Source organism: Pezoporus occidentalis, unplaced genomic scaffold (assembly GCF_034315485.1).
Source record: "Pezoporus occidentalis ecotype Australia unplaced genomic scaffold, CSIRO_AGI_Poc_V1 ctg2, whole genome shotgun sequence".
NCBI lineage: Eukaryota > Metazoa > Chordata > Aves > Psittaciformes > Psittacidae > Pezoporus > Pezoporus occidentalis.
The window spans coordinates 20,830,646-20,856,550 of record NW_026913855.1 but is presented as its reverse complement, the minus strand read 5'-3'; the positions used below and the strand labels follow the sequence as shown (position 1 = coordinate 20,856,550).

At 36.4% G+C, this 25,905-nt stretch overlaps 1 protein-coding gene and 1 long non-coding RNA gene across 10 annotated transcripts in view; both read right to left on the bottom strand.

Annotated features, from left to right (window-relative positions):
• The window catches only part of LOC134163341 (uncharacterized), a 110,076-nt gene that overhangs the window by 7,343 nt on the left and 76,828 nt on the right, over positions 1–25,905 (bottom strand). The gene's annotated exons all lie outside the window — the stretch shown is intronic.
• BRD9 (bromodomain containing 9) lies at positions 728–25,878 on the bottom strand. Of its 9 annotated transcripts, none has more exons than XM_062618102.1 (18): positions 25,734–25,878; positions 24,790–25,010; positions 22,613–22,745; positions 19,888–19,948; positions 18,807–18,951; positions 15,744–15,854; positions 14,794–14,969; positions 13,339–13,467; positions 12,364–12,496; positions 10,191–10,266; positions 8,873–8,968; positions 8,211–8,343; positions 7,078–7,189; positions 5,467–5,505; positions 4,947–5,034; positions 3,576–3,659; positions 2,466–2,633; positions 728–1,684 (listed from the first exon to the last, which is right to left on the bottom strand). In XM_062618102.1, the coding sequence occupies exons 1-18, from the start codon at positions 25,804–25,806 to the stop codon at positions 1,584–1,586; spliced, it is 2,079 nt and encodes a 692-aa protein (XP_062474086.1). In that variant the 5' UTR covers positions 25,807–25,878; the 3' UTR covers positions 728–1,583. The 9 variants fall into 9 exon arrangements, with proteins under 9 accessions (XP_062474086.1, XP_062474085.1, XP_062474087.1 ...); XM_062618101.1 differs by having other exon boundaries at positions 3,576–3,678; positions 4,963–5,034; XM_062618103.1 differs by having other exon boundaries at positions 3,576–3,678; positions 4,963–5,034; positions 13,339–13,446.

The following is a 25,905-nucleotide window of genomic DNA, read 5'->3' as shown; positions in this document are numbered from 1 at the left end:
TAAGGCAAGACACAACAATGATGTACTAGCAGAGGAATATGCTGCAGAACTTTGCTCCTAGAGAAGAATCAGTATTAAATCCTTCACAATCGAGATAACTCATGAAAGCTTTGCTATCATTGCCAATGATGATTTCAAGAGCTCCCTCCTGTCTTCCGATCCTTACTTTACTTCCAGCCTTTAGGTGGGCACCACTGCTCCTTTAATTGTGAAACTGACTGACTAGGAGGAAAGCAAAGAAGAATGTTTGAAACTCAAAAAGTTTTTGATCCAGTTCAGGTGGAAATCCTACAAATGATTTGTTGCAATAGAAACAGCAATCAACTAGTGTATAGAGAAGAAAAGGCAGCCACCAGAATCACCAAATCACCAGAAACCAGCTGATTTAACATAACATGACATCTAACAGCTAAACACAAATCACACCGCTTAAGTGGGGTGGGGAAGGAGCTCTGAAGAGACATGTCAGAAGGGGAGGGAAACAGTCCAGACCACAAATAACTAGTCTGAGACATTCCTGTTTAACCTTTATCAAGGCTTTGATATCAGTTACCTGACAGACTTCCCTGTTGGTTCCTAGAAATTTACAGTTAATTTTGCTTACAACTATACATGTCATAATGAAATTTATCTCTCAAGGCAGCACAAAAATTCAGACCAAGACCTCCTACTATTTCAGATTTAGTAAAGATAAGGAAATGAATTTTATCTTGGCAAGAACAAGGTATTTGCAAAAATAAAAAGTGGCTTAGTATTTTTATTAATATTTACAAAATATTGTAAATCCATAAATTTGTCCAGCTTGCATGTATCAAGGGTACAAAACCCCCAGTTTCATCAATACTGAATTATAAAAGTGTCATTAAAATTACTGAAAAGCACACCTTACCCAGATTTTTTTTCAGCCAATATACATATCATATTAAAAAATAAAAGGATTGTATTTTCTTTGTTTCAAGACACAAGGGACCACAAAAACGTCCTTTTTTTTTAGATCCAGGGTAGAATTCTCATAGTGAGCATTTTAATGCAGCTATCAAGCAATGTTACTCTCCCTCAAGTGATTAAAAAAAGATTTAAGTACGTGGAAACAGAAACAACTTGTACAGATCATTAGCAACATGAGATGGGAAACACAATAATGATCACAATTCATGCAGCTCTGTCACTGCTAGAATGAAACAGTCCTCCTTGAAGATGTTCAACTTAGAACCTGAACAGAACTGGTACATAATTTTACTAGAAACATTTAATGACTGCTGCCATTATACTGGGAAAATTATCACTTTTTAATTTCTATGAAATACAATTTTTTCTAACACATTATTTGCTGGTTTTCAGCTAAGCCACACACACCAGTGTACAACAATCTCCCTCAAGAAACAAACCAAAAGCAGGTCTTTGTACATTGCTAACAACGTGACATACTATGTAGTTTTGTTTTGTCTAATCCAGCATACATGATAATAATATACAGGAATCCTCATAGAAAAGAGGAACAAAATTGAGGTTTCTGCCATGGACAAAAACTTTATAAAAGCATAATACAATTAAAATACAAAATATATATAGTACATGTCAGATTAGTTAGTAGTGGCATTTGAGGTTTCTGGAGACTGAAGAAATTCATAGGGATCATGAACCATGTCTTGCTGCTCTCCAACACTCAGATGAGAGGGGCTTCCTGCAGAACATGGGAAATAAAAGAAAAACTTTTAAAAGTATAGAAAATTAATGGAGAGGTGTTTATGCATATAAACAGCAAGGTTAGTTCATATGTTCCTTTCACACTTTTAAAGCACGACAGACATCTAAACAGTATGTAAAGACGAGATTTTGAAAGAAAAAAAATAAATGACAAGATTCTTTACTATTTTAGACCTTTTTTGGGAAAAGCAGTCACAATTCCACTAATTTGAGCTAAAAAAAAAAAAAAAAAAACAAACAAAAAACAGGATACAAAATTTCATTAAGTATCATCCCACCAACATGTCCTACCTTCACAGCGATGGCAACAAATTGTTAAGTGATATGTTAACCTACTATCCTGTTTTATCATTGAACTTTATAGTTGATAATGGAAGGCTATTGTAGAATCCCACCTGTTCTTTGCTGCATACAACCATGTCAAGGAAACATTAATACTCCTTAGTATTTTTAAGGGCATAAAATGCAAGTGCATATAGGGATTTACTGGTCAGTATCAATTTACTTCACAATTACTTCAACCATGCCTAATAAAAACCCAAGTAACTACAGTTAGTGCCCTTAATTTCACAGGTCAAAAGCATATCTTCTGAGTTGTCTTTGCCTTACATATTTAAAATTAAAACATAATTCTGTAGTTAACACACTATTTTATCAAAGTAGTTTCATACAAAGATTTATGTAAATTAAAATATAAATTTTAACAAGTTTCAATTATAGCAGTAGTACTGCAACTTCTATGACAAAGGTAACTTTACCAAGATGATGTTGGTCTCTTTCAGAAGTATTGGAGAGGGAACTCAAATTGGATGATGGCCGGGATCCCACTCTCTCAGCCTGAGCCTCATGAAGGTCCTGCAGCAGCTTAGTTGTTTCATCCAGATGTAAATGGTTATCGTCATGATCAAGCTCCTTCTTCACTTTCCCTAATGGTCACCAGTTACCAACCAAAACCCAAAATCAGCACATGCATACTGACTCATAATCAAGACACTATAAAAAAAAAAATCTAAAATAAACATTACACATGATCTTAATCCTGCATTTTCCTTCACACTTCTAAAAGGCAATAGCTGCAGATCTGTTTTCAGTTTCAAGAAATACATGTTTGTGTGCATTTTGTGATATTGGAGACTCAAGAAGAGCACCATGGGAAATGGCTGAAACTGAACTGACTCCTAGTATAGCTTGGCAACTTTCACATTCTGAATTAGAAGTATCTTAAACCATGAGTGATGCTATTTTTTTTTGTGATGGCATTTTTGAAGACATTTGGCCAGCTTGGCAGACTGCAGAAATGGGAACATTGCTTTGTGTAGTATTTAAAGGATACCTCTCTCAAAGATGTTTATTTGAAGCAATATCCTAACATTTTCATACAACAGTCTTATTTGAAGCTAAAGTCTTCCTAATGCCTGAAATTTCTTCTGATTTTTCTTCTGGGACATTCCAAGTGATGATATGATTGAGCTCCACACATTTATTTACTGCCCGGGTTATTTCAAAAACCAGCATACGAAGCAGTAACATTTCTGAAACAAAGCTCCACACCGACCCTTAAAATTTATGAACACATTAAAACAAGCAGAACAATGAAAACTGTGAGGTACAAATACTTCGATTTCTTCAGTGATACAAAAAACTTAGCCTGGTTAGCACACTGATGTTTCAAAAGAAAAACAAGACCAATGTTTCATTTACCTTGTACAAGCCTTTTACCTATGTCTACCTATAGACTTTTACATATGCTAAATGTAGACTTATTTCAACTTTTTGAACACGCTTTTATGCTTAGCAAATGTAGCTGTTATTTTGCCTAAATAGTACAACGAAACTGCAATCGATGGATGGCTTCTATATTTACTTACCTAATGAACTTAACATAGAAATATCAAGAGATACATCTGAGTATGGTTTCATAGACAGAAAGTCCAAGTCAGAAGTGTTACTGTCTCCAGCAGATTCTCCAACCTATTAAAATACAAGAAACAGAAACACTAGCAATAGTCATAAGCTATCATAAACACTAAAAGTTATTAAGGTACATGCATGAATCTATACTCTCAAAAATGTGCACCAAAACACTTGAGCCTGGAGCATCTATAACCATCTTAGCTAACCTGCAACTCACAGGCAGCTCACAGATGGCTCCAGGACAGTCCAGTCATATGAATGACAAAGGATCTGTACAGTCAAGGGATCTTCCATCTCAACATCCAGGACTGTTGACACAAGCATTACCAAGTCCTCTGGAACTCAATTACCTGTTCAATTCTTTCCTGTCCCATGTCAGAACTCTGGCAGAGGGAAGCACTATCAGTATCGCCATGAGCCACTTCCAGATACCGTTTTTCCCCTCACCTATTCGATGCTATATTGGATTTATTGAAATTTTTAGTATGTGCCTAACAAAACCAGTAAGGCGGGCCTCCCTATACACAGCATCAGCTGGAGCTGGTCTCTCAAGTATTTCTTTTTTTGATACATTTGGATAATAAAATACAGCCTGCACTACAATAAAAATGCATTTTTTTTCCCCATATTTATTGCAATACTACTATATAATCAGTGTAAAAGTTGTAAGCTTCAAAACATATTCTAAACAAAATTCTGAGGTGGTCTATTCTAGCAGAAAGACTAAAACAAGACTAAAATATACAACGAGGTATTATTTTTTAGGAATATGAAAATGAAATACAGCACTTTCATGAATTAACTTAACCAATCACCTTCTAGAGAAATACAAACCTTTCCACAAAAAATAAGGAATATTTATAAAACTATAAATTTTATTAGTTGTTATAAAGTAATCCATATGATTTTTATGTGAATTGCTGTGGAATACAACACAAATTTTCTATTGTTACAAGTAATTTGGAAGATAAAACCACTTAAAAAAATTGATTAGTAGCTGTGAAAGCAGAAGATATGCATTATTTAACTCTACTTTCTAACACACATTTTCAATGGATATGGCAAAATTGAGGTTTTAAAAACTTTTATAGCAGGTTGAACCTCAAATATTCATCAACAGATTAAGTATCTCAGATTACTAATGGATCTTTCTGCCTCTGAGATTGTTATGCATGCTGAATTAAACTAGGGAATACAGAACAACAGGACAAGCAAAGCCACTAACTGAAACAGACTGACTGTCAAGAGAATCCATTTTAAGTACAGAAAAGCTTATTCTAGACAAAAAGAATGTGTCAATATATATTTTATTTTTTTTTTTAAACACATAAACCACTTTACCATAATCTGTTTGGAAGAATCTGGACAGGTATTACGCAACTTGTGCTCTTCTTTTATGAGAACTGGCAGAACCTAGAGAACCAAATCCTATTTTAGATGTTAGCATTTCATAGCTTATACTTATGTTTCCTAAGAATACTCTTAGTTTGTGTAACTTACTGATTTACCATGATTAGATCCCAAACTACCATGGAACACTATCACTATTTTGTGATGTTTGCATGAAACCTTTAAATAAAGCAACAAAAATGACTAGTTCTTCTCTAATGGGTGACCATATACATTTATGTAAACAATTTAGAGCTAAGACAGCCTCTTTAAGACTAACCTAACAGTCTTTTCTTTACGCAGTATTATACAGAACAGATGCACATTAAATAAAATTTGGAATTTGACTGTTGGAAACCCAGAGAACATCACTTTCTCTACTTCAAATGCCAAGACAATTTTCCAATAAAAAAAAACAAAACCAACCAAACCACACGGAGTATCAGCATAACTTACTTTAACTTCATCCAGTGGTTTTACTGGGATGTTTCGCCTCTGGAAAGACAGAAACACTGTTTTATTCAAAATAAGGGAGAGACCTCTCTCTTGTACAATTTCAAGTATATTTACATTCAAACTTCCCACACAAATTGAGGCTATAGACAGCTAACTTCTTGAAGTATCTGTAATGCAGTTATAGTGTAACAGTTACTGTTTCAAAATATATGCTTATGCATTTTAAGTAATCTTTGAGTCTCCTTACGCTATTTCTTCTACCCGTGAACTCCATATTCAAGTGCAATATCTTAGCTGTTACTTACGTAACTTCTGATTCCAAATCAGAAGATGGTAATTCTTAAGAATTTCAGAGATACTCATTCTTACTCAAATATAGCAGCAGAAAGTATTCAAATACATGGCACATCACCACTGAAACATATTTAATTGCACTAAATCTGTACATATCCACATATGTCACAACTGAGCACCCTTTCTAAATGTAAATAGCCAATGACCATTTGAAGGGTATTCAGAAATTTGCATTTGGAACTTGGTAAAAAGGGAAAAAAGTTATTTTAAAGCTAAATTAAATATTGAACAATGTTCAAAATATTGGTTTTGAATTTCTCTTTTTTTTTAAACTAATCCTTTACATTTCCTCCTGTTTCATATAGAATCTTTTTCCAGTAGCTACTGGAAAAAAAAAAACACCACAAAATTTTGAAGGATCCTCTGTATTTTTTGTTCTATTATCTCCTTTTTCCTGAACCATAATCTCCCCTATTCTCCTTCTAAATCTGCAGAGATTCAGCATAATCTCATTTCTACCATGTCAGGAAGTCAGAGTGCCTTCCATCCTCCCCTTCCACCTCCCTTTCTTTATTTCTGAATCATTCAGAATGTCACCATTTTAAACAGCAGACAACTACTTCAAACTAGAGTGGTTTTCAGGGTGAAGGTAACATGAAACAAGATTTTGCAATTTCTGGTAACCTATTTTGTCTTGGGAATGCAAACATTTCCACCAGAATTATATATACTTCTGAGAAAAATCTCTTCTCCAGTCTTAGTTTTAATCTCATTGGTAAAGTGCTTTTGGAAATAAATTTTTCCTTCAGACATAATACATGAATTTAAAAGTTAGTACTGTTGAGTAATAGATACCTGTACAGTGATATTACTCTATTCTCCAACATTATATCAACATTCCAAATAATTAATCCTTCCACAAGGAATATTTTGCATTAAGAAAAAAAAAAATCCTTAGCAAAAGCATTGTACTGTAACTCAGAAGCAGATATGTTAAGTCATGACATTGAATAACAGGGCTTCCCAAACAGCATTTAGCTGGTAGGTCCTTTCTTTCCCCTGCTATATTGCGCATTTTCCTTTCTGCTGTCACAGAGTGAACCACATTGGAGAAATGATCCAGCTAGAGAAAAGAAAAAGATTACTTCTCTGCTGAATAACTCAGTTCCTAAATTGGTTTACAATAGATGAACAGCTAAGCCTGCAATGCTTAAATTGACAGTGGATAACAAAGTATGTCATACAGTATTAAAAACCAGAAGTACGTCCATTCTTGTTTTGATGAACTCGTGACATTTCTCTGCATCAAGGACACACCTGCTTTAGCTGATACATAGTTTTGGAATGATCTCCACTAGTGATCTGGTCCAGAAGATCATCTACTATTTTCTTGCTGTAATTTCCAGCATCCTTCACAAATTCTTGTAAACTGGTAGGAATGGAGATACAAGCATTACAGAACATGTTTATTACTTTAATTAAAAAAAATAATAATATTTCAACATATAACACAATTTTCCCTAAATACGCACCTACATTTTCTTTGTTCTTTTGATTTAGTTTTTTTTGGCCAGGGGAAAGCCATTAAGGCCTTTCAGATAAGGTGTTTTTTTTTTCCCCTCCCCTCCCCCCCCATTATTTTTAATGGAAGGAAATGTACATGCAAACTTGTTTTTTACAACTCTTAGCAAGTTTTCACTTGGAACTTTCACTGGTAGTGGATTAAAAAAACCCAACACAAAACAACCAAAAAAATCCCCACAAAGGAAACAACAAGTTTGTGATTCTTTCCCTTTAAGAGGAGCAATTTAATGAAAATTGCTATTTTCCTTTTCAAGCAGCTTTAACTGTTTAGAAATGCCTTGAAATTATGACTGTTTTAAAGTCAGTGAAATCTACTACTTGCATATCTAAGCCTACTTATTGTGGGGTTTACAGCAAAACACTAAATTTTTAGCACCTATAATATCCTGCAGTCAAAGATCCTAGTAACAAGATCCATAACAGCCTTGCAAACAAAACAGGGTAACTTAAAATGAAAATGAAACAGAAAACCAACCTAACCTCCCCCCCCCAAGCCACCAATAAAGAAATGTAAGACAACCCCTTCCTCCCTAAAAACAAACCACAAAACAACCCCAACCCCAAACCAAACCCCACCAACAAGGTAGCCTCAAGTTTTATAGAGAGTTATTTTTAAAATCAGTTTTAGGGGACAAAAAAACCAAAACACCGAACCCCCCCCCCCCCCCCCAAAAAAAAACACAAACAAACAAAAACCCCACAAAAAAAAAACAAACACAAACCCCCCCCCAACCCAAACAAAAACCAAAAACAAGCAAACAAAAAAAATAAAATCAGGATTTGGAGGCTCCTAGTTAAGATTTAGGCCCAAATGCTTCTCATAGAATTTCTACAAGAAGTTAGGCCTCATATAAGGAAGCACTTACCTCAAGGCGCACTGTATCCCTGTTTCATCACCATATGCTGAGTACAAGAGCTCCATTTCGTCTGATTTCAAATCATGAAATATAGAGTTGTTTTGCATAGAAGGTGCTGTACTAGCACTTGTAAGAAAGGTTACTAGACAGGTAGGAGAAAGATGACAAATGATTATTACAAGTGTAAAAGATCATGGAGTGGGGGGAATATTTTGTTTTCTGAAATAGAAAGTGCAGTGCATTTTTCCCTCCAACCGAAATCAAGAACAGTATCACAAGGGCATTTCCAGACTCTAGAATCAGCATGACTATTTTAACCATATAAATAAATGTATTTAGGGTTTTTTTTAAATCTCAAATCTAAGCACAGTTGTTCATGAAAAATTATTTCTTCCAGAGAACATGGAGTACCATTACTGGAAAGCTTTTATTGTGGTTATAACACAAAGACAAAACATTAATCCATAAACTCCTAATTAAGTTACATTTAATAAGCAAAAAAGACAAATTAATTAAAACTCCATTCTGCTGTAAATGGAATAATTATATATTATAGAAACAACCAAGTGAACTTTCACTTGGAGACAGGCATAATCTGAAATTGTTTTATATCAGGAAGTAATGCAAACATTTAATTAACACAAAGTTCAAACATGTTCTTTAGCATTTACCTTTATTTCTTCGTTCATCTTTAAAGCCCAGCGTAGTGAAGCCAGGTAATAATTTGCTTGACAGTGAACTCAGATCCACTGGGTGAGTCTCTTCCTCTAACAATTTAAAAGAGGATGATTATTTTTAGAAAAGCATTTCATGTATAAAGTTTATAGTGAAAATTGAGATTTTGCCACTTCAAAAAGCTGTTGTTATCATAAAGCCTAAATGTCTTTCAACCTGTACATTAAGGATAGGTAGTGTAATTCAAGCTCGCCATTTAAATTTCAAATACATGCTGTAAACGTATTTCCATCTCTTATTCACAAGATCTTATTCACAGAAACATTAAGTTAGCAGGACAGTTCTTTACATCACACAGTGAAAGCTTCCTCTGTTCCCTTTACCATCACTGTCTAAATTTTCAGTGGCATGATTTCAAAGGTAATAAATCACTCATTTATTATTTTTTTTTCTTTCCAGAATTAGGCAAGGGCATGATGGCAGCTAAATGTTCACTTCCATTCCAGAAAAATTTACTGCCAAATGAAAAGCAATGCAGGCAGAGGTTTGTATCCCCCCAGTCAAAAAATCAATAGATATGCAACTAGTCAAAAGGGTTCATACATTCATCAGTGCAACAATAGGTGAGCTGTGAATGAATTCCAATCTCAAAAGGTGCAGAGGAGGAGGTGCTAAATCAACATGACACAGCAGCATAAAGACTACGACATTTCCACATTAAACTTTGAAACTTCTGCATTTTGAGAAAAGCATAAAAAAGTATAAATTATGTATAGTAGTAACACAAACAAAAACCCCTAGAAAAGATCAGGGAACTAAAGCAAAACGATTGAGCAAAACCCAATTAACTTTAAACTGAAATTTAGTTAATAATTTCAATTATGAAATAAGCAAAAAATTATTCTGAATTTGCATCTGTGCATTGCACATTTACATAGGATTACAGAACTTTCCCTCACCTTTTGTCTATTAGATTCTAACACTACCAGGTACCTGAAGAGAAAGCCTGTCTTTCAAGTTCTCTGTGAAGTTGTAGCAATGTATAACTGCTTATAAATAGATATTATTTTACCTCCTTACTGTTAGCATGAGTAGAACAGAGCATCTGAGGAGTGACAATTTGAAAGGCAGAGAAACACTGGAGATACTAAATATAGCTGTTGTGGAAAATGGTTTGGGGAGTTGTTTTTTGTTTGGTTGGGTTTTTTTTAAACTCATCTGTAATACACAGGATCTGTGTGTACAGTTAGGACATCAAAATCTGCTAAAACATTAGACATTAGAAATGTCTGCTTGAAAAATTTTGGCATTTACCTTCTGCTTCTGGATCAGATGAATTTACTACGTTAAATAATAAAGTTCCATCTCCATTTTTTTTTAGATAACCAATCTGCAAATAGAACCACAAAGATGTTGAAGCAATCACTCAAAACAGTCCGAACCCAAAGAAGGAGGTGTTTACTTACACAGAAAACTACAAAATGCATTTTTAGCCATATTCAGATCCTGCACTCTGGCACTCCTTTTAACACAGAAAATTAAATTATTTAACACTGCCTGGCAAATGCTTCACAGAAGACTCAGGAGGAACAGTTTGTATGTCACATATACAATTCCTTATTCATCTTCCTAAATCAGATCTAAAGTTTGCATCAAAGACAAAATCAATTCCATTATAATTAGTACAGAGCCAACCTTTCCAACTGCCAAACCTACAACACACTTTCTTTTTAGAAGCAGATCTGTAAATCCTATCCACAATCTACCTCATTGCTTATTTTTCAAATCCAGACCAAACTGCTCGTTTTCATATCTCAGCCACAACTTTCCATAAACAGAAGTATTTTTATGACTATCCAATTCTTAAACAGGTGACAAACCTATCAGAGCACACACACAAAATGCTAAACAGACAGCCAGAAACATGAAAGACATTAGAACACAGTGGGGTCTGTAAACTGCCAGAAGTGATGCAACAAACTAAGCTGATGTTAGAAACTGACCATACTTAAGGCCAAAGCTAATGTTGACATATAATAAAAACAGAGGTGACAAACACTGGAAAGAGAATAAACAAGAACAATACCATGAAGTGATGGCAAAAGTTCATAATGGGTGAATTCTAAGAACATATCTGTTTTACCTAGATTCAGTGGGATCTGTAGCACATTGTCTAGCCTAGACAAGAGCTGCACACCTAGAACAATTCTCAAACACTGCAAAACTGACTGTATCATCATGAAAGGCCTCTTCAGTAAAGTCAGCAATTAGCAGAAAATTGGTATTGCTTTAAAGCGTTTTTAAAAGACACTCTTAATTTGGAGGTTTGAAACTGCCTTCAATCCTAGCAAGTCTTTAATTATCCAAAGAAACAGAAATATACTGAAAAAACTAAACCTTCTCCTGCTGTTGAGGTTCTACTTCCTAATCCAGTTGAGCCTAAGGGCACTACATAACAAGGGCCATTGTCCAAGAAAAAGATATTTAAGTTTGAAGACAACTGTTATCACTAATGCTTCAATGCAAATGTTTCTTCTGCAACAGTTGTTAAAAAAATTGGTGGAAAACACAGGATGTAGCAACCTCCTGATTATTTTTTGACTGCAGTGGTCACTGGAGTATGTGACAAAATGAGAAATGAGGACAAAGAATAAAGACTACACACAATGCGATGTAAGCAGAGTAAATGCACCTCAGCATAAGCCTGTAGCAAACACCTGTAGCATTCACTCCAACCCTAGCATGAAGTAGTGAAGGAATCTGCCATTATCACATAGCTAACAAAAACAGCCCATAAAAAGAACGTGCTGAGAAAACTGCACTAACAGTATCACTGAACTTTTCTTTCTAACTCTTGGAACACCACAAAACCAGACATGGAACAGTAACAATCACATTCAAGATGCTGAAACCTATAGTTAGCACTGTCAAAAACTCCAACATGAACAAACTATTGCCATCTTCTCCTGGTCACTGAAGGATGCCTGTAATTTGTACTCACACAAGAAGATGCTATAGGTGACTACAGCTACATGCAACTACAAGAGGTTCTGGGCTTCTCATTGAAAACTGTAATTTAACACTTAAAATTCCTGAATTTCAAACCTTCAAACTATGCCAAAGTTCGCTTTTTCTGAGTGCAACTATAAGAAGAGTGTGATGCTATTTTAATCACTTTCAATGCTAAGGTCTGTAATTAAGGAAGCCAGATTCAAGACTGAGCAACATTTCACTGTTTTCTGCAAGAGAATGACTAAATATATTCACTGCACAATATACAACTCAAAATCCTTTTAGGACACCCTAAAATGGGTCTTCAGTAGGAACTAAATGATAGACAATAGAGATACTGGTGCTCCTCACAGGGCATACATCCTAGATGTTACGGTCTTAGAAAATACAATACTAAAGCCTCTTTTCCAAGATGAAACAAAGCATTCAATAGTCAGACACAAAATGGAACTGTGAACTTTGTTGTGCAGTAGACCTTGCTGTTGGGTAGATATCGATTGATCCTATCCCGAGCTTCATCTGCTGCATGTTCCACTAGTGCCAGGACATGTTCTTCAGCAGTGCTATCTGTCAGGCTGCACGCATTTCCCTCAGGTTCAAATATGCAACTAAGAAAAAGAAAGGAGTAGCTGTAGAAATTAAAAGCTAAAACAAAACAAAGGGCTGAATTTTGGGTTTGCTAAATAGAACAATCCATCCCACCCCCTTCCCAGTGTCAGTCTACTTTAGAATTTAAGTGGAATTATATTATGAAACTGAAGTATTGCAGCAGAAGCTGAGAACTACCAAACTATGGAACTTCAAAAATTTTGTTTCTGTACCTTGAAGAAAATAAAGGAAGCGTTACAAAACAGATTTGGAATAAAATAGCATTAATACAAAGCAAATGCTGTATGCGCTCTTAGTCCCCCACATGCACAAATAAACTATTTTCACAACTTCCAACTAGGAAGATGCAGAAAAGAAATTTTGTAATGATGGAATGGATACTGTGTACTCTAACCTGAAGAAAAAAAAAAAAAGGAAAAAAAAAAAAGCTGCATTTTGAGCATTGTATCAGTTAGTTGCTTATAGAAGTAAGACACTGCTCCCAGTTCAGCAGGGAGTCCTTTAATTCCTATGTTTGTTAATACTGGCAATTAGTATTCCTACTCAGTTTCAATCACACCACTTCTTCTCATTGAAATGACAGAAATTAACATTTATGTTTCAGTAGATCCCTTTTCATTAAAACACCCAAATAATAAAAATGTAACAAATAAGCATACCTAAGATGGAACAATACATATCTTAGCTATTATATAAATATCAGAGAAAGGTAGTATTGTAAGGGAAAGTGTGAAGATATCATAAGACATGGCAGTCTTTGGTATATTATATATTTAAAATAAACTTTGTACATAAAATTTTTCAGGGTATTATACGGACATTAGACACTAGGGCCAAACACCTTAGGTACTGGGTAGAGCATCTCCTCACACCAAATCCATTTCTCTCTCCTGGGTTATCTTCTTCCATTTGCTTAGCTAAGAATTTCTCTCTGTATAGATATTCAGATCTGATACACAAGGAAGTTTTGCTATTAAAGACAATAAAAAGATCACAGGATCATACCATTATGAGACAAATGTGTTATACGATTTGTTTCATTGAAAGTTTAAGAAAAGGTGTACACAGCAGGAAACTCCTCAACAACTGGTACTTTCTATCACACTCTACAGAATACTTAACAAGATTTGTGAAATAATGTTCAGAAGATTGCAACATCCTGGACAAAATTTAAAAAACTACTTAGGATGTCCAAGTAATCAAGTCACTTTTTTAAACCACAGTATATAGGTCTAAACTGCTTTAGCACTTTGCAAACATTGACTTCAGCTATTTTTCCATTTTTAACTGGGAAATAGGAAGACAAAAATATCTGATATTAGGTTCAATTCTCCCCTCCCAAAGCTCTTATTGTACATCAAAAAGAATATCCTACTGATGCCAAAATACAAGTGCTTAAAAGCTCAAGTCAATTAGAAAAAATCAAATGTTTAAGAAGCCTGCAGAATATGTGATCAGATAATTTAAGACATGACTTGCTCTGCCACAGTTTTATTTTCATAAAATTCCAGTTGATATAATGGCCTACCATTTAAATTCAACATCTATCCTAGGAAGCCTATGCAAGAACATTGAACAACATGATGTTCTTCCAAATCACAGCTTCTGCTAAAATCTCAAAAATAGAAATACAAACCCTTTAAATTAGATTTTAGCTGTAAAAACCACAACTTTGTGACGTGGGGGTGCCTATTAGCTGGAAGATAGCTATTGCATTAGCATACAAAGAAGCTTAATTTAATTTGGAACATATAATCTGCTCTAAAAACAACCTCCTGTACCTCTACATCCTGCCCCAAAAAAAGAAGTTAAATAAAACAATTTACTGATTGGGAGCCACTTTGCTCTCCCAGAAAGGTCTTGATTTTGATACAGTCCATCATTTTAGGGGAAGAAAAAGGGGGGGGGGGGGAGAAGGGAGGAGGGACATGATATAAAAATGCAGAAGGAATTTATGGCTATGTTCAAAAAAGAACATTTCAAACCTTTATGAGAAGAAACTACTCATTTAATAAAAAGAAAGATGAAAATATCTGTATCTGTATTTATATCTATATCTCTCTATATATATCTCTATATATATGTATCAACTATGTTTAAAAAATATGTAGACATTCTTTGAATTGTCTGTTTCAACTTGGGAATCACTGTATTAAAATACAATAAAATCACCCATTTATCCTACGGACCACAAAGAGAAAGGCTGAAAGTAATTTATTTTCCCTCAATTCTTTGCTGCTGTCTAGCATTACAAAAGCTGAAACAAGCCAGTAAGCATGCCCATTAAAACCTTTACCTAATAACTTCTTTATTTTGCTTTTTGGATTTCTTGGTAGTCTCTGCTTGTACAGGAACAACTTCAGGGACAGGTTCCTCAACTGCTGTGTCTTCATCACCCAAAAGAGCTGCCTGCTGAGAAAAATCCATGTCCTGCATAAACGACATGCTGCGCTTCAAAGCTAACAGCCGTTCCTAGAATCAGAAAGGACAGAGCGGCAGGGACTTAACCTTTCCCTCATAGCCAAGATGCTATGATAATGGGATGGGATGGGAATGGCCATGGCCTTATTTTGTTCTTAATGCCTCGTTTCCAATGGCGATGCAACATGATTTGGTCATGGTAGCATGGCATCAGAATTTCTGCAGCCCAACTATCAAGAGAGAAACAAAAACAAAAAAAACTGCATATGCAAAGACAACTGCCTATTTTACACAAAACTTACCATAACTGCAATACATACACACACACACGCACACACACACACACACACACACAGAGCAGCTCATCAAAATAACTTCATTTTACAAGCCAACAGCTGTATTTGAGTAAAAAGCATTTGCATGTGCACATCTGTAAACACCCCTGAAACCTCCCATACATCCACCATCTTCAAAAAAGGTTTCCGTTTACACAGAAATAAAATATAAATGAGATCCTGGTTTTAAAATTTCAGCCAGAAACAGTATTCAACACTTGAGATTTATATACATGGACACTAATCGCTTCCACTGAAGCCAGTGGAAAAAACTCCCTCAGACTTCACTGGTGCAGATGGTGAGAAATCTGCGTGTGGTTACAACAAGAATGCTATCAAGCCGTTTAAATACAGCAGCCCTAACAGGCACTACTATAATTTATCACAGATAGATGAAATAACATTTATCTTTGTAATTAATCGATCCTTTTAAGTATAGCAAAAAAACCTGCATAGAGTTTCTGCTTTTTGTTTTTAATAGGTCTCTTACTTTGCTCATCATCTTAAAGCCTGTATGCAGTATCTTCTTGGCTAGCTTGTAGTAAACAGTATCTGGTCTGTTGTAAGTCATTGCATTATCACACATCAGTTTAAAATCTGCCTGTAAAACACAAAACAAAAGAACTGTTAAAATTTCAAATTCCTTTTGTAAAGGAAGATACTATTCATCATGGCAGCTCTGTGAATAATAAAATAATATTTCAGCAGAAGGCTCATGGATTAAACACAAGCCAAAAGGTAACATAAAATTGCAAAGGTTTGAGCCCTTTTTGCTTCTTCAAGTTTTGTTTGGAATTAGCTTTTCGATTTTAAAAAAAGAATACTTTACTTTTCACTGAATAACAAATGTAACACATTACACAAATGGACAGTGAAGAAATTCATAAAATGGCTGAGGCACCAAGGTAAGTACATTTTTGGTAGTTTTGCCATCTTCTGAATCATACAAAGATATCAGAAAGATACAAAGCATCTTACATAAAATCTTAGTTCTATTAATTTGACCACTTTTTCAGACACTTGCATTAAAACAAAAAACAAAAAAAGAAAACTTCAAAGTATAAGAACAGCCAAGCCTGATTTTGCCTGCTCCTTTGAATGTTTATCCATCAGACGTAATGTCAAGTAATTTTTATTGATGCAAGGTCCCAAAACAAAAGTACAACACACTCCACTGTAACAGAACCAAACAATTTGGGTGCTTTTTTTTCCTAGTCACATGCTACTCATCTGTAAAGCATAGAAAGAATTATTAGAAGCTCTATGAAACACTGAATTAAAAAGACATTATTATACACATCTGAAAAATTCTGAAGTTGGCAAATCAACAACCAAGAATTACATAGTGGTCTTTCCAGGCAGTTCACAAACTGGATCCTAACAAATTCAAGTAGTGACTGATTTAAGAATATATTTTTCTCTCTTAATTTTTCAATATTTAAACAATGACTGTTCAAGCAATCAGTTGTCCTTCATTTTGTAGACAAATGCAAATATTTTTTTTGTGCAGGTGTCCATTATATTTGAAAATGAATGGATTATGTGCAAAAGTGTATGCAAACAAGATGATATGCTTTTTGGTAAGTTAACCCACTCAGTTTTCAGACCAGTGAATAATTTGCTGAGACAAAGATATTCAAAGGTTACTATTGTGGTTGGACATAGACATATTTCTACAGACGTTTTCTGGCACCCAACATTCACAAAAAATAACTTTGCCGTACTGCACTTATGACCAGATTCTGTAAAAAACACTCCAAAACTGGTTTATTTCCTTTTTCCACACAGGGATGTCAGAGCAGTGCTTTCCCAATCATTTAGTAGTTGTCATCAAGCCAAAACTAAGCAAGTAGGTGAACACAGTTTAAACTGGCAGTCTCTGACTTTTTATGGTATTTAAGCCATCTGCCTTTGCTTAATGAGACCATCACAAAACCAGAAATTGAGAAGGTGACATGGAGGAGGAAACTATAAACCCAACACCAGATAAAGAAGCCCACATGAGCTATAAATCTAGTGGTCCTTATGAAATGCTGCAGAAAAAGACAGTCTTTGCATGCCCAACTTTGAAGCAGACCACTTTTTGGCAGCAAAACTGATGAGTTCTCTGCAGCAATTTCCCCTCTTTTAAATACAGCAAATGGTTCTTGTGGATCCTACTCTTAGATTATTTATTGGCTTGTGACTAGGCTCAGCTAGTTACATGTATTATAAATGAAAGATAACCTTTTGAGTAGGCTTCGTTTTAGAGGTTAAAAACCCATAAATTTAATTTCTGTATTATACAGAATTATAAAGGCAAAAACATAATTAGGTATACATATATCTCTTTGTCACTGTAGGGCAGACACTTCTATCAACCATTACACTGCTCCTTAGAATACCAGCAGAAATCAAGTCCTTCAAAAGGAACAGAACTTGTCAGTCTAAACTAGACTGATTTTCATAATTTAGGTTGTTATCTCCCCAGTATCAATATTGCAACCATATCTGTATCTAAATAGAGCCACAGAGCTCCCATTCACAATTCCTTTTTAAGCTGATGAATAAGGCAATCCAGAACACCACTAGAATTTTAGAGACCTGAAGGCACTGCTAGTGGCAATGCTATTACGAATCTTTCTTTACTATTTCCTGTAAGTCCCTATACTTTTTTTTAAAAATAAAGCATACATAACACAACAGAATAATCAAAGCACCCATAGGAAATATAAGCCATTATTTGCTCACCTCGCTGGACCTTTCAAAAGAAGTTATGCCTGATAAGCAAGCCAATGCTCTCTGCCAAGTCTACTGCTACATCAACACCACTCTAGAAAGCAGTAACAGGGAAGGCAGCAAACAGAACTCCATGTATCAGTTACAAACCCCTCCTTTCCTTCCAGCAGCTTGCAATACCATCAGAGATTTCTTACCGCACTGTCTATAAAACCACAGTGCATCTGATAAAGCTTTACAGCAATAGCAATACACAAAATAGCCAAGGAAAGTTGCCAATAAGCCTGCCAGGTAAGCTTCTGCCAAAATACCATTCCAGATAAAGTTATATGGAAAACAGGATGGCTAAAGATAAAAATATATAGTTATTATTGGATCTTACACAAAATGTTCAGTATATCCAGTTTTCCTGCAGACAAGTCAAACTTGACATTTAATCACTCTAATCAGGTCTAAATAAAAAAAAAAAAATTAAACCCCAAACCAAATAAACAACAAAACTGAACCAAAACCCTACCCCATTCCAAAAATAGTAAACACCAACAAAACAAAGAGCTCCAGTTTCTTTAATGAATTCTATAGAACTGTAGAGCATGTCCTTGATTTTTACAGTGATTTGTAGTAGACTGCATTAGATTCTCACAAACATAGAGCTTCCTCAGTGAAAAATAAAGCACAAACCTCATTCTAGCACACACAATTATTTTTATAAAGTGCTCAGCTCTGAAAAAAAATGACATTAAAATAATGAATGTAAGAAAGGCTGCTACAGCTAAAAAGAATCTTCAGTTTCTTACTAAAGAGCTCTGAAATAACTAAGTCTCTATGAATTTACCTTGAATTCAGTGACTGATTTGTATTCATTTGCTGCAATTTTTTCCTTCATTGTACCAAAATCCATAGGGTGCTTTATTATCATAGAATATCCAGGAGCAATGGCATCCGTGACTGGAAAAGCAAAAAACCCATGAGGATCTTTCCTAAAAATAAAAACAATACATTTAGATCAGCAAAATAAATTATCATAGTTTTTATACTGCATTAATGGTACAAAAAGAACAGTACTACTTTAAAAAAAACAAAAAACAAAAAACCACCACCAACAAAACACAACAAACCCCCCTCACACACTAACACAACAAAAAACCTCACACACTAAAAGCACTCTTATAAAACAGAGGCATATTTGAAAATTTTTCTGATACAGGAAAAAAATTTACACATATGGAGACTTTTTTGAATTAGACTCAGCTAGTTCTTGAATTGTTTCTTGCAAGCTCTCTGTGTCTCAAATGGGTCTTTTCACTCAGTAATAAACTCTTTGATTCTTCTTGTTCATGAGGTCCTCTAAAAATAACTACTGTGTTTTGTATTTTCAAATTAGTATATTTTCAGATTAGCTAATTTTAAAATTATCTTATTACTATATAATAAAAAATTATATATATTTTTTTAAACATGAGCTACAGGGATAACGTTTTATGGAAAAGAATAAAATAAAAGGCCTCTCCAGCTTTATCAAGTAAGTAGGTATAAACTTGCTTTGGCATCTGACAGAGGACACAGAATAACAAAATTTCATAAGAAGAGTTCAATCTTTTAAACTATTAAAATTCATAACTGTTTTTATATTCCTAATCTAAGCCATTAATATTCAATAAATTTATAATGGCAACATACCCTCTGCCCAAAACACTTCCCTGCAAAAGCCAGAATTGCATACATGGTAATAATTTTCCTCAACTAAGCTTTAAAACCTGCCAGGTTTGATATGATTGCAAAATTACCAAACATATTACAGCCAGTGTGTAGACACTATTTTCAAACAGAAAACCAGAATAAGAAGTTGTAAGGTAACAGATATAATTATGCATTAGACATCAGTGCCACAGCTGTAGATACAAAACGCTTAATACCTTTGAAGCTGGCGAAGGAAGTGTTCTAGTAATTGCTGGATTGGTGTGCTCTCATTTTCAGCTGCAGTTTGAGACAGAAACACAGAAAAGCACAATGAAACAGAATACAGGTATATGCACCTATTTAAAAACGTAAATACAAGAGAGAAAATCTTAACTACCAGTACAGCTTGTACTGATCTGAAGATCAATGAGACATGATTTCAAAGCAGAAGTACATCAGATTTCTAAGCATGCAGTAACTATTTCTTCTCCTTTACTACCTACTGAATTTAAATCCCAGTAAAAACTAGCACACATTAAATCAGATGCTAAGTCTAGTAGTTGTAAGAAAATGTATTAAGGTGAAAGTAAGGTATTCTGTATTTTACCAGGAAAAAAAAAAACAACTGGGAACTTAAAACATGGTTCCTGAAATACTGCAGTTGGGAAATTCACATTCTTACAGCATGTTATCTATGCAATTTTAATGGTTTCTTTACCATAACACCCATGCAATTAGCTTTTCTGAATCTTTTCAGTCAAAAAGAAGAGTGACAGATTGCTGGCAAGAGAAATATTGATTACCATTTCACTTTCACACAGATCAAACAGTAAACACTACAAGTTAATTTTACCTATCCATGAACATATTTTAGAGAGACTGGCTTTAATGTGAAGTTTGAAAAAAAAGCAGCACGATAAAATCTAGAATGGAAACTCCAGCTTTTCTCATGCTAATGGAAAGATACTTGCCTTCTTAACCAGAACAGGTAAGGTAATTTATATGCTTTTGAATGGAATTTTCCAAGCAGGTGAAAACAGAAGCCTTGTGTATACAGAGATCAGCTTTTAGCTTGTCAAGCTCCAGACTTCTTGTAGACATAAAGGTTTGACCAGAAAATTTCAGTTACCCCTATTAGGTCACCTTGACAGCTGATGGACACATTCCTCAATATAACGTGCAGACATAAATAAAAATTTCTTCAGTAAATTACCTGACCAGTCAATGGGAAGTGTCCAAACACAAGACTTACAACACTCCTAAAGACACAGATTTTTGCTACTAAGTTGCTTTTTCCGGAAAAAGGAAGACCCAGAGAACTACACGCCGGTCAGTCTCACCTTGGTGCCTGGCAAGATCATGGAACAGATCTTCCTGGAAACTATGCTAAGGCACATGGACAGTAAGAGGGTGACTGGTGACAGCCAAGATGGCTTCACTAAGGGCAAATCATGCCTGACAAATTTGGTGGCCTTCTACAATAGGGTCACAGCATTGGTGGATAAAGGAAGAGCGACTGATGTCACCTAACATGGATCTGTGCAAGGCATTTGACCCTGTCCCACATGACATGCTTGCCTCTAAGTTGGAGAGGCATGCATTTGATGGACATACCACTCAGTGGATAAGGAACTGGCCAGATGGTGCCACTCTAAGTCGTATTCTATGGCTCAGTGTCCAAGTGGAACCAGTGAAGGGTGGTGTACCACAGGGTGGGGCTGGTATTGTGACCAGTGCTGTTTTAACAACTTTGCTGGCAACATGGACAGCAAGTTTGAGGATAACACTGAACCGTGTGGTGCAGCAGACATGCTGGAGGGAAGGGATGCCATCCCGTGGGACCGGGACAGGCTAAGAAGGTGGGCCTCCTGCAAACCTCACAAAGTTCAACAAAGCCAAGTGTAAGGTCCTGCACATGGGTTGAGGCAATTCCAAACACAAATACAGGCTCCGTGGAGACTGGATTGAGAGCAGCCCTGAGGAGAAAGACCTGGGGGGCTGGTTGACAATAAGCTCACCAAGACCTGGCAGTGAACACTTGCAGCCCAGAAACCAACCATGTCCTGTGCTGCTGCTGGTCACCAGCAGCGTGACCAGGAGGTTAAGGAAGGGGATTCTCCCCCTCTACTCCACTCTGGTGAAACCCTACTTGGAATAATGCATTCAGCTCTGGGGCCCCCAACACAAGAAGAGCATGGACCTGCTCAAGCGAATCCAGCACTTCTCCTATGGAGACAAGCTGAGAGAGTTGGGCTTGTTTAGCCTGGAGAAGTCTCTGGGGAGACTTTGGAGCAGCTTCCAGTGCCTAAAGGGGGCTGACAAGAAATCTGGGTAAGGCCTTTTGGTGAGGGCTGGTGGGGACAAGACAAGGAGGATTGGCTTTAAGCTGACAAAGGGGATATTTAGATTAGATATAGGAAAAAATTATTCTCTGTAAGGGTGGTAAGATAAAGGAGAAGCTGTGGTTCAAGGAAGTGTTCAAGGCCAGGCTGGATGAGGATTTGAGCTACCTGGTTGAGTGGAAGCAATTCCTGCCCATGGCAAGGGGGTTAGAACTGGATGACCTTTAAGGGCCTTTCCAACCTAAGCCATTCTATGATTCTGTGAAAACTTGGTTTCAGACATTCTGACCATTGTTCTGTAAATGCTGAGGAAATGTTATGGAAAAGAAATTAAGGGGACAATACACACAATAATACTTGTATACTAGCTTTATTCTGCCAAGTAGCAGAAGCCAGTGGCAAGTTTAGTTACATGAAAATAAACCTACTAAAACCCAGAAGTACCAAGAGGAATAATGACTTTTCAGATAGCTGAAAGCTCTTAATGTTGGAAAAAATAAAGGCTCTAGATTTTTGCAGATCCTCATGGACATGTTACGTTTTGGAATCTTTGGCAAAAGCTATGCTGTGCATGCTTTTTGAAAACACACAAGATGATTTAATTTTTCTCGCTGCTCACCTGGCTGAGTTCTGCATGCTCTGACAGGACGATCTGGAGGAGGTTCAACCTCCACTTTTTTCCCAGGATCAAAGTCATCAGTTTCTCCTTCAGTGTCACACTGTTCTTTCTCCCTTTTCCTCTTTTTCTCTTCCTAGCATAGCAGGAAGAAGATAGATTTTAGAAGAATGTACTTGGAATGTACAATCCTGCACACCAAAAGGTAAGAGAGTGATTTTTCATTTGGAACACTCATTCTATATCTGAGCCATAATATGGCTTAAATAAGAGTGCATATATTTCCCTGTCACTTTTTTCAATTTTCTTCTCCAATGAAAACTAATTCTGTTCACCTTTTGCTTTGTATTTAATATATTATTTTCTATCATTTATTACTGTTCTTTTAGTAAAAAGAATGTTAAACTCTGAAGCTATTTATATGTAAAATACATATATTTCTATGTAAAATTGCATGATGATAAGCTACATCAGAGGGTAAAGGAAGTATAATTTACTATTCACTAAAGATCAGTCTGTAACTCTGCTATGATCAGTGTATTTTGGTTGTCTCATGCATTAAATGGGAACCAATAAAGTACATGACGATTTAGGAAACCTGCAAAATAACCATAAGACATCCTCTGTAACAGTGGTAGCAATTAATGATCTCTTCCTGAACTTCAGAGCAAACGCATGCCTGAGTCATTCCTATAATCTTACAAGTCATTACTCATGCTCATACAGAAAAGCATACTTCTATTAACCATGCTTAGACTACAGTTTTGTTGCTTACCTATCCGTTAGTTTCTTTTGCATGCACTAATAGTGAAATTCTGGGAGAAGAAAAAAAAACAACAAACTTGCCCCCTCCACCCCAATTTAGCAAAGGCAAAACAAATAATTAATTTGATGCTGCAAAATCTTGCATTTAAGCCACTTGTTTTGCTACATTTCAAGTGCCATGCTCTTGGCTGAAACATCTGAAAAATGTTTGTAGAAAAAACTTTGCACTATCTGCCCTGTATTCAAGAACTTCTGAATGATCCAACAGAGTTATATCATTTTCAAGTAGGTCAAGCCTAACAAATAAATTCAAAATGATAGCGTTTAGCCATACACACATACAAAGTAGTGCCAAAGAAATATATTACAAGAATAAGAAAACTACAGGACTGTACAGGGCTGAAGATAATTAAAAAAGCAGGTATGTCAGAGAATCATTAGTACACAGAAGAAATAGAATCATAGAATAGTTAGGGTTTGAAAGGACCTTAACATCATCTAGTTTCAACCCCCTGCCATGGGCAGGGACACCTCACACTAAACCATGCCACCCAAGGCTTCATTCAACCTGCCCTTGAGCACCGCCAGGGATGGAGCATTCACAACTTCTCTGGGAAACCCATTCCAGTGCCTCACCACCCTAACAGTAAAGAATTTCTTCCTTATATCCAATCTAAACCTCTCCTGTTTAAGTTTTAACCTGTTACCCCTTGTCCTGTCACTACAGTCTCTAATGAATAGTTCATCCCCAGCATCCTTATAAGCCCCCTTCAGATACTGGAAGGCTGCTATGAGGTCTCCAGGAAGAAAGTGTACAGGTAACTGTACCACCAACACTGCCTTGCTGATTTCAAATTCTACTCCTAAAGGTCCTACACATACAATAAATACGTGACCATACCGGTTGCTACTAAGAAAGACACAAAGCCTAGCATGCAGGTTATTCTAAGCAAGAGCCAACAAGACTACCGTACCACAGTAATCAACAGATCAGATTTCAGAAAGCTGTTTTAACTGAACATATCAATTACAATGTTCAATAACTCGGTATATCTCAGAAACAGAAATGCAAGTTAGATTTATTTGAAAAACTGAAAATACCCTCCTCGAAGGGTAGCAAAACATGTTTCTGACCTGGCTGTAATCAGGAAGTATTCATACCTACAAACAAAGCAAATGAATAAAAAAAAACAAGCAGTTACAAGAAAAAAAAGCTTCTCCGTTCAAGAAATCATCACAGGAACATCTCGTCCAAATAGGAGAAATATACCAACACATACACAGGGGTTTTCTACATTTGCCAAGAATAGGTTTCTTGTAATAGTGAATCAAATGGTACTCTGTGCCAGATTTTAGATCTGATAAGCAAGCATGAAGAAGAGCTGCAAGTCTGAATTCTAAAAATCACAGCTTACCTTTCTCTTTCTTCTTTCCTCATCATCTAGATGCTTTTCTTTTTCCTTCTCAGACTTCTTTTTCTTTTTTTTCTTCTTTTCTTTATGCCGTTCTCGCTCATGATCTGATCGGTCATCATAGTAACTAGAATCATGCCCTGACCCAGAAAGTTCAGTCACTTCACTTCCTCCAACTTTAAGCACCAGCTTTAAGGGTTTTTCCAAAGGCTTATCCACGTAATCTAAATGAAGAAAAAGTAAAACATTTCATAAATGCACATAGAGATGACAGCACAAAGTAATTACTGATGCTTCCTCTAGAAATGTTCTTTACAATAATTTGCTGAAGGCTGAAAACATATGCAATGCATTTGGAGAGAAAAAGAAGACTAACAAATCCAAGTTAAACAGTTGTTCAGCACATCTTGCATCCTGATTTTCCACAAACTGGGATCACATAAGGAACTAACCCATCAGCTTTCCCAGAAAACATCTCAAGATCCTTATCAGAGTAAGGTGAAACCAAGCACCACTCAACTACTGCAGCAACCGGAATCCATCAAGAAGAGCCATGCAAACCATGAAGGCGCCTGGTCTCAAAACCCCACCACACCAGCGCCCATCGCTCACTCCGCAATCCCCGTGCACCTCCCCGAGCCACCTCCTTCAGACCACCACCCACTTCACTTCTCCCACTACCGGTCTGCTAGGAGCCCCACAACACGCCATTTCCCTTCACTGCCGCCCTGTGCGACCGCCCGGCTTCCCCAGGTCCCCGACTACTGGACAGGATCAGCGGCCTGGCCCCCCACCCCTCACGTACTCAGACAAGACCCTTTCCCTCCCGACGCTCCGGTGCAGTCCAGCCCACGAAGAGATGCCGGGTCCTGCCGGCAGTAGAGACGTCCCTGAATATAAAGAGAGACCTCTCCCCGCCCCACCTCCGTACAGCTCCCAGTTCTTACCGCTGTAGGCGGTGGCGGAAGCAGAGCGCCATTCCGCTTTCTCTGCTTTGTGCTTCTTGTGCTTCTTTCCCATGGCCGAACCGCCCCCTCCCTAGTAACAGACTCCCTTCAGCCCCACACCGGAAGCAGTCAGAGCACAAGAACTCCTTCCGCCTGCCGCGGAGGAAGATCC